Genomic DNA, 8,868 nt, shown 5'->3' with positions numbered 1-8,868 from the left:
ATGCCCGCACGCCGGGGTCCTCGCGCTGGGCGGGGTGAGGCGGAGAAGAGGCGAGGGCGGGAGCGGGCGGTGGCTCCGCGATCCGGGGTGGGGACGGCGGCTCTGGCGCAGGTAACCCCGGCAGTCACGACCCTCTGCCTATCTCCTTCCCTTTCCCCTGCCAGGCTGTGCCCAGACACCCCCTGCAGAGGGAATCCCCGCCGAGGGCGTCCCGGGAAACGGGGGGGTCTGAGGGAGCGGCCCTGCTCCCCCTCAGCGCCCTGAGGTGCGCGCAGGGCCGGCTGGAAGGGGAGTGCCGGTTCCCGCCTTTTTGGGCTGTGCTGTGGGTCTCTCAGGGGTGGGGGGGTTCTCTGGCTGGCGTTCCCAGCTTCTGAAGTAAATTTTAATGCTGATTTTTACTGGGTTTAATTCCTGAACCCAGACCCAACCCACCAAAAAAACAAAACAAAAAAACCCAAAAAAACAAACAAAAAACCCTCACAGAAACACCACAAACACACATAATTAAAAAATAAAGAAAATGTTTTTTCAGATCTTTAACCCTTCTTTTTGAGTTTAGAAGTGTCAGTAAGATACTGGAGTAATGACTGGATTGAAATAATTTAGCTAAAGAAGCCTTTTCACCTAGGTTTAGCCGAGGGGCCCTTTTTAAAGGTGGTGAAAGGACTAAGTTTTAGTTTTCAGGTTACTTAGTTTTAGTTTTAAGTTGTTGCCTCCTGTTTATGGAATCTGAGAGTTAAGGACAGAGTTTAATTGTGACAATAGCTTTTGACAGAACTAGATCTTTTCCATCATCAGAAAGAGTTTTTTTCCTTGCTCTAGTGAAGTCCACAGAATTAACTTTATAATATTTTTAAAAATTTCATGCCTTTGAAAATTCTATCTTGATTCCTTTAGGTAGCTGATGGGAAAGATTGTTTGCTTTTATCTTCTTCTTTGTGTGTTTCCTAAGCAAAGGAAGTGAGTGATAAATCTGCAGCTGTCTGGTTGCAGGTGGCCTAATTCATCCTTGTTGGCAAAGTGGTATAAAATACAGGAAAAATTGAATCTCTTTAAATGGCTATTGATATGATACTTAACACATCTTTTTATTAAATTACCTTTCAAGATATCAGCTGAATGCAAATAAAATATATTAGGAAAGCAGTATCCTGCAGAAATGAAATCTATTCTCAACAAAACTGAAAACATTTCTTACCCGAGTGAATATATCCTACACTATATATTTAGAGACATAACGTGTCTCACTGTTTGGAATAATTTTACCCTCCCTCCCCCCAACTCTGATCATACTAATTTTGCTTTTAGTGACTTGTGCCAAGCAAGATTATAATCTCTTCTCTAGGAAGGCTGTGGCTGCTCCCTCCCTGGCAGTGTCCAAGGCCAGGTTGGGTGAGGTCTTGAGCAACCTGGGCTGGTGGGAGGTGTCCCTGCCCAGGCAGGGGGGCTTAGATCTTGATCTTTAGGTCCCTTTCAAAATTATTTTGTGATTCTATGTTTTTACTTTGTGTTTAATATGTAACTTCTGAAGCAGAGTAGTTCGTGATGTTATTTTACAGGATTGTGGGTCTTATAAATACAGAGGTCAAGCTTGCCAACTGGAACTTGCTACATGCCAATAAATCCTCATGCTTGTACTCAGTCCAATTTATGTCTTTCCAATTCTAAGTATAAATTACATTGTTGGCATCCTAAAATAAATCGCTTCCAAAAAATGCTATATAAAATGAAAGCATTGTATCTTTACAAATAAGGCTTTTAATACAAAAATACTACTATAAAAACTCCAATTCCCAACTCTGCTCCAGATTTATTCCCTTTTTAAGTTTGGTCCTTGATGCTATGCATTCATATTTAATGTCATGATGTATAATAAAATTCGGATGTGCATATCTCATGTCTGTCTTTGTTCAGGGGAAAAAAACCACAGATGAGAGCAGTCTTACTTTTGCTTTGTATCTTAAATTAGGCTGCCTTTATTAAAACAGAAGACACATTTCATAATTAGTATTTGTATAGACTTAGTAAATACATTTGGTAGATAAGGATCTCTGTACAACCTGTTATGAGGTCAGTCTCTCAAGATTTAGAAAAGAAGCTTAGTAGGTTTTTACTGGGAATTTTGTGCTGGGAACAAGGTTGTTCCTTTAGAGAAAAAATAATTTAGAGACACTGAAGCATTAAATGCTCTGGGTCTCCTGTGGGACTCTCTCATGAGGCAATAGCTCATTCAGGAAAGCAGCAGGTCAATATTGGCTGCAAGAATAATTAAAAAGTACCACTTAGCTTCATTAGTGTTCTGCAAAATCTTGTTCTGCTTGGGCTTTGTTTCGTGAAGCCCCATAGATGATAAAAAGATTTATTACATCTGGTTTGAAGGAATAATAACTGGGTTTGTATTTCCAGCTCTTCATTTTCTTTCTCTTACAGTCTTCAAATCCTGAGAGTCCTTCTTCTCTTTTCATGGAGCAACTCCATGTCTGTTTCTTCTCTTTAGAATTTAAAACCACAATTCTGGAGCTGTCAAGAGAGTTTGATGTGCTTCCCATATCAGTGGACTATTCTGTGACCAATTCTGGTGATTGTAACTAGTAAAACTAGTAAACTGTGTCAGAAGAATCTGATCTTTTGCAAATAAATTTTAACTCTATTCTCCTTTTAAGGCAGACTGATTGCTCTGAAGGGCTTCAGATTGTGTGAAAAAGATGTTTCCTTTAAAAGATACTGAAATGGGTGCCTCCACCTTTTTTGCCTCTGCTCTGCCCCATGATGTTTGTGGAAGTAATGGCCTTCCTCTGACACCCAACTCCATCAAAATTCTGGGGAGATTTCAGATCCTTAAAACAATCACCCATCCCAGGCTTTGCCAGTACATTGACATTACCAGAGGTAAACATGGTGAGTATTTGTTTAAAAAAGGAATTTTCTGTATGGTTAGTTACATTTTGGTGAAAATACACCTAAAGGACCAGAAAGTGGCAGTTTTTCAGCCTCAAAATGACTCTATGCCTTTGGTGTGACTGGCACTACTGGTGCTTTTCTTTCTTCTCTGCAGGGTCAAAGCTGAATTTTGATGTGTGTCCTCTGATGTTATACTAACTGATAAAACCTGAGAAATTTTTTTATACCTCCCTGTAAATTTCTTACACTCAGTTGCTGTCCAAATCTTTGTGTGAGACATAGAAATAAATCTATTTTTGATGCTGAGCTACTACACCCATGTTCTAATCCTGTGAACATTCTCAAAGCTGGTGTAACTATGAGTCTCCCTCATCTTGTAGATGCTTATCTTCTCTGAGAACTTGTTCTTAAGTCTAATGGCAAATCTGACAAACATTGGCCGAGAGGTTTGACATTTATTAGGAGGTTACTGGATGGATGGAGAGACAGTGCTTTATGTGAGGGAACAGGAAAGATAATTTGCTGTATCTCATGGATGGGAATTGTGGTGATGTGCAGAAGTTTTACATCTTTAACATTTAATTATGTGTAATTTTCCATACAATGTATGCCATAATCCTTTAACATCTGCAAAATAGGTAGTCTGTCTGTACTTACTCCCAGTGTCTCACTTGGATTCTAGTTTCCTTAGACTTTTTTTTTAATTTTATTTTTTAATTAGAGAGACTGGTTGTGGCAGCTGAACACTGTGAGAAGAGTCTGGAAGATTTGCTACGAGAGAGAAAGCCAGTCAGGTAAGGTGTCAAGTTAAACCCATATCCATTCATCATAAATTCACATATCATCTGTGGCAAAGTTCCAGAGCTTTTTTAAAACTTTTACTGGTTTATATAAATCTTAGTCTGCTAAAGTTTAGCCTAAAGAGATTGTTTTTCAGACATATGCCTGAAAGAGGGAGTACTTATTACTCTACAATTCTGGAAGCTAGAAGAGTTAAAATAGTTTTGGGGAATTTACTCAAAATGAGGATACTTTGTACCTATCCTAAAGGATACTTTGTACTCCTAGCTGTCTTGTAAAAGTAGTTTTCTGTTTTGTTTTTGTTTTTTTAAATAAAATCAGACCTAGGACAGGACAAATACCTTCCTGAAAATTAAGTTGAAGATTTTGTCTGCCTGTTGTTGAAATATAACTTTCAGTAGAAAGGACAGAATTTGGTGTGGTTCTCTAATAGGCAGAAATGTATTCATTTACTAACTAGAAAGTGGATGGCATCTTGGATACATGTTCCAGGGAAGTGATCAGTGATTTGAATTTGGATTAATATTGTCACTTTAGCACAGCTTTGTTAAAAAACAAGTCCAAAGGCTTGGGTGCCAACAATATTTGGTTTCCAACTAGTATGAATGAAGTTCAGCTGCATCTTGAAAGAAGCAAGCAAATGAACAGTAAACCAATCAGACTTTTTGATAAAAGTGTTAACTGTTATGTTAAAGTTTGCTACCCTTACCTTTGGAGCAAAAAGTGATCTCTTGTCCTATAGAATATATGGAACACAGAAAAGGTGAAAGGTGGAAGAAGAGAAACATGATTTCCATTTGGTATAGCAGTGCATTGTAGGCTATCTGGTTATGTCTAGAGCACACAAGTACTTAAATGTAAAACACATTTAGAGAAATACAAAGTATCTTCAGTTTAGCTTCTGAAAAGTTTATAACAAGTATTAGGTTTACTCTTTCTTGATATTCGTGCAAGCGTAAGGGTAATAATTACTCATTAAATAATAGACAAATTTTTATGTGTCTTCCCAGCTAACCTTAGGCATGTCATGGTGGCTGTGTTTGATCAGGTGCTATCCAGACAGACTTCCTGTTACCCATCCCAAATTAGATGTGTATAAAGGGGGTACAACAGGATCTGTAGCCTTTTGAGCCTTGCAGTCCCTAAATAGAAATAGGTTGTTATTAATGTTGTCTGGCTGAGATAAATTGGGATGCAAAATGTTTGTGCCTGTGTGTTAGCTTTTTGTGACCTTAGCTTGAGAAATGTTAGGCAAATACAACTTCTATTTTTTCTTAAGATAGGCAGAAATAAAAGTCTAAAGAGCTTTTCATGTGGGATATGTATTACAGCCCTTCACACAGTTTAGCATTGGGTTCCTGTTGTGCAGAGCTCCAGAAATAGTTGAGGCATCAGAAGCTCTTTTCTTTCCTTTTTTTCATTCAGTTCTCACACTATTCTTTGAACATATGTCTCTTGGTGCCAGATGAGAAGCAGCCCAGACTGTCTGCTGCCTCTGGACTGTTTTTGAAGAAGTATAAATGTAGCTATTTTAATTTGCTTTGAATTACTTTGTACCCTATACTTCTATAGATGCTCTGACAACTTTTGTTGCAGTTTAATCCTCCAGGCTTTGAATTGCCAGGGGCAAGATATCCTTTCCTGAGGGGGAAAAAAACCTCTCTATCACAGTTCAATACAAAATATTTCCTCACACACTGAGAAAAGATAATTTGTGACAGTTGACTCAGTTAATTGAGCCATGGCTCTGGTGAGAGTAGATGCAAAACCCCTGACTTTATTTTTGCCTCAGCTTGAGAGAGATTTTGCGAAATTAAATTATTTGACTATTTGTGAGCTGTTTAGTGAGCTGATGGGGATTTCTTCACCTGAGGTATACAAGTGATTCATTACTGTACATTGCAGCTTTTGCAGTGGTATCTAGCAAATACATTATGTTCATTTCAAATTAATTTCCTTGCATGAATGACATTTTCCCTCTTTTTAAGGAAAACATTTTTTTGGTTCTTATGTGAGACCCGTAAATTTCCAGAAGTAACTTGGATGGACCAATTCCCAGTTATTGGTTATGTGATCTGACTATATCAATTACCTTTGGAGAGAAGGACTTGGATTTTTCCACATATTTTGATTGTATTGGTTGATGATAGCATAGCTGGGAGCTGATGTGTATGCTATTGCAATTAATTTTATAAATTGTTTGTGGAATGTGAGAAGCTGCTCTTCTGGTCTCGAGATTAATTTTCCTTGTGCTTGCCAGTAACTTAAGTCCTTTGCACCTGTATCTCAAGCTGATGTTAAATCAGCAGGAAATCTTCTATTATGTTAGTGCTGAAATTCAAGACATTGCATTGTGGACTGTCTGTCTTTCCATACAGACTAGAAAGCAGGCCATACAGCTGTTTGGTAGTTATTTGCAGTTAATCTTTCCTGAAGTCATGCATCATGTGTAGCATACATTTCTTAGTATGTGAATTATATTTTTAAAAAAAAGCAGTGGATTTCTTGGTTCAATGAATCACAGTTTCACCAAGTTTTCTAACTCTACTGGGTCAGATGCACAAAGGGGCCCAATAGTGGAAATTAGAGCTCCCACCATCTACCTCATGTGTTCTGTCACAGTGTAGTAAGTCATTTTACTGAGCATACCACCAAAATTTTTCTAGAGCTTGAATTTGTGATATATTCAATAATTCATTCATTAACTAACAGTGCAGTGACAGCAGTCTCCAGGAATTACAAAGATCATTTGTCATTGTCCTTAGAGTTAACATGCTCAACTTCACTTTCAAAGGGTAATGCGAGGTAGCTTCCAGTAATTTATGGCCAGATTATGTTGTCTTGTGAATGATGCATATTTGGGATCCCAGAAAGAGTGAGCATATGGTGCTGTTAGAACTCTTCCAGGGTAAATTTCAAGAACTCTCAAATGGATGAAATAAGCTGTCTCTTTGTAATTCTTACCATAGGTAACCAGGTGCAGAAAAGGAATTTAATATAGCTCTTCAGTGTTTTCTCTGTGTTATTCAGGGGATAACCATATGGATATCATAACTACAATTAATGCTTCTAAAAGTGACATTAATACCAATTTTCTATGCTGTTCTTCCACAAGGCATCACAATAAGAGCAGGGGAGCTATTCTGGAGTTGTGTGCAACAGGGAACTCAGGCTGCAACCATGGATTGAAAATTTTAGGCATAGTCATGTAATTTTTTTACCAGACCATTCTCCATAGTCCTTTCCATGGGAGACTGTAGTCTGAGTCACTGTGCCCTGTCTGTTTATTCCCCATTTATTTTTCTGTTTGTTGGTACTCTGAGTCAGAGAAAGTATTCAGTTAATTGCAGTTCATAACAGTCACATTAATACAAAATCACCTCTCTGAAGTAAGTGCAAAGTCAGCTCTCTGGCTTACATTCCAGGAGTCAGTTACATTTTTAGAGGGCTGGGAATGTATGTACATAGTCAAGCAAAAATAGTGAATACCTGATTGAAGCTTATAGTAGTTTGCTGCTGTTCAGAGCAGAGCATGTCTCAGCCTGTCTTCTTTTGCATGCAAAGATTGTTTCTTGGGAATAAGTTGAAACTTAAGTCTCAAAAAATTATGGTGGATGGAAGTTTTGTACTTCATCAGTCTCACTAAATGTAGTTTTCATGTTTGTGGTATTAAAAATTTAACTAGATTTTCAAAGTTGCTTGTTATTTTAGCAACGGTGATATCACAGATCAGGATGTAAGATGCAAGTTTATTTTTCAAGTTGCCCATCTTTTAAACACATTTACAACTACTCCTCTGGGATACCTTTTCCAGACAGTGTTAAAGGAGTTATTTTCTCTGCTCCTGTGCTGTTATAATAGGGATTGTGAGCTTTTCTTCTTCTGTCACGCTTGAAGTGTGTTTCTTCTTTGAAGAAGTTGGTCTGCACTTGTATTCAAGATAATAAAAATGCCAGCAGATACTGACATTCAGCAGACTTCTGGCATCTACTATAGAGTTTCTGGATTGGTCTTCAGTTTGTGGCTTGGGCAGTCTAAGCCTATTCCTTTCAAAACACATGACAACTATATTTTATTGAAGAAAGTCATAGTTTTGAGAAATTACTAGTGAACCATCAGAGATACAAGGTATAGTTTGTTATACACAACACAGAGCATTTGATGGGAAGCAGACTGTGTCTGCAGCTGTTTACTAGTCTGAAGAAAACATGATCCAACTGATTCAGATGAATACATTTTATTTGGGTGTATTAAACAGTTGTCTGATCATTGATTAGATTAGATTTCTTTATGCCATCCTTGCTGTTAATGTGCATTTGGCAAACCTGAAGTGAAACTATGTTACAGGAGAGATTCTCCCATGGATAGGGGGGGAACTAATTTCTGAGTAGCCAGGGATACTTCAAAAATATTGTAAGACAGGTGCAAGTCATCAAAAGGCTGAAGGTTTTACATGATTTGACTTGAAGAGCTGCATATGAACAGAACTTCAAGGGCTCAGTGTATTCTGTTTCAAATCAAGTCTGTGCTGGAATTTCACATGAGAAATCCATATGTCATAATGAGGCTGTATTTAGTAAGAAGAAATTATGAAGCAGTAAAATGAAGTAGCATTAATAAACAAATATAGAATTGTTTGGGGTTTTTTTCCCAGCATGTGTGGGAGTCTATAGTTTGGACAATTAGTGTCTGTAGAGTTTTTCTTGAGTTCAGTTGTTAGTCCAACCTTGTTTATGTGTTATCTAATGATACTTTCCTTTATATAGGAGTATCTTTTTATGTCTGTGAGTAGTTTTTAGTCTGATTGCAAATCTTCCTGTAGCCTAGGTTGTCTCCTGTGACTGCTTTGACCCTCACAGGGAGAAAATGATTGTTTGGTTTGCAGAAGGTGAGGTAGTTGAGGTGAACAATTTGGCTCTTGATGTCTGAATGACCTTTTTAGATGTGGAACCAAATTCTGTGCTTGTATGGTTGGCTGCAATGCTTCAGGGCAACAAAGACATCCCAGAAGATGTGACCATGTCTCCCTTATGTGAACTATAGCAGTGTGTTCACCCTTGTTTCTTATCTTCCTCTCTTCCAGGAAAAAGGAAAACAGGAGAGTTCTACTCTTTGAGGATATGGTAGTCTTGCTATTAAAAGGAGATACGATGGCTGCATGCATTA

General features: G+C 38.1%; 1 protein-coding gene across 3 annotated transcripts in view; it reads left to right on the top strand.

Annotated features, from left to right (window-relative positions):
• Positions 1 to 12: 12 nt before the first annotated feature.
• TBCK (TBC1 domain containing kinase) overlaps positions 13 to 8,868 on the top strand; it is a 58,927-nt gene continuing 50,071 nt past the window's right edge. Inside the window, exons 1-3 of one of the 3 annotated variants that reach the window (XM_071742615.1) lie at positions 13 to 111; positions 2,664 to 2,898; positions 3,623 to 3,695. In XM_071742615.1, the coding sequence (XP_071598716.1) occupies positions 2,706 to 2,898; positions 3,623 to 3,695 (266 nt within the window). In that variant the 5' untranslated portion in view covers positions 13 to 111; positions 2,664 to 2,705. The remainder of the gene's footprint in view (positions 112 to 2,663; positions 2,899 to 3,622; positions 3,696 to 8,868) is intronic. The other 2 variants (XM_071742616.1, XM_071742618.1) reach the window with 2 other exon arrangements.

Source organism: Heliangelus exortis, chromosome 4 (assembly GCF_036169615.1).
Source record: "Heliangelus exortis chromosome 4, bHelExo1.hap1, whole genome shotgun sequence".
NCBI lineage: Eukaryota > Metazoa > Chordata > Aves > Apodiformes > Trochilidae > Heliangelus > Heliangelus exortis.
Note: the sequence above shows the minus strand (reverse complement) of the source record. Positions and strands in the feature narration are given on the sequence as shown.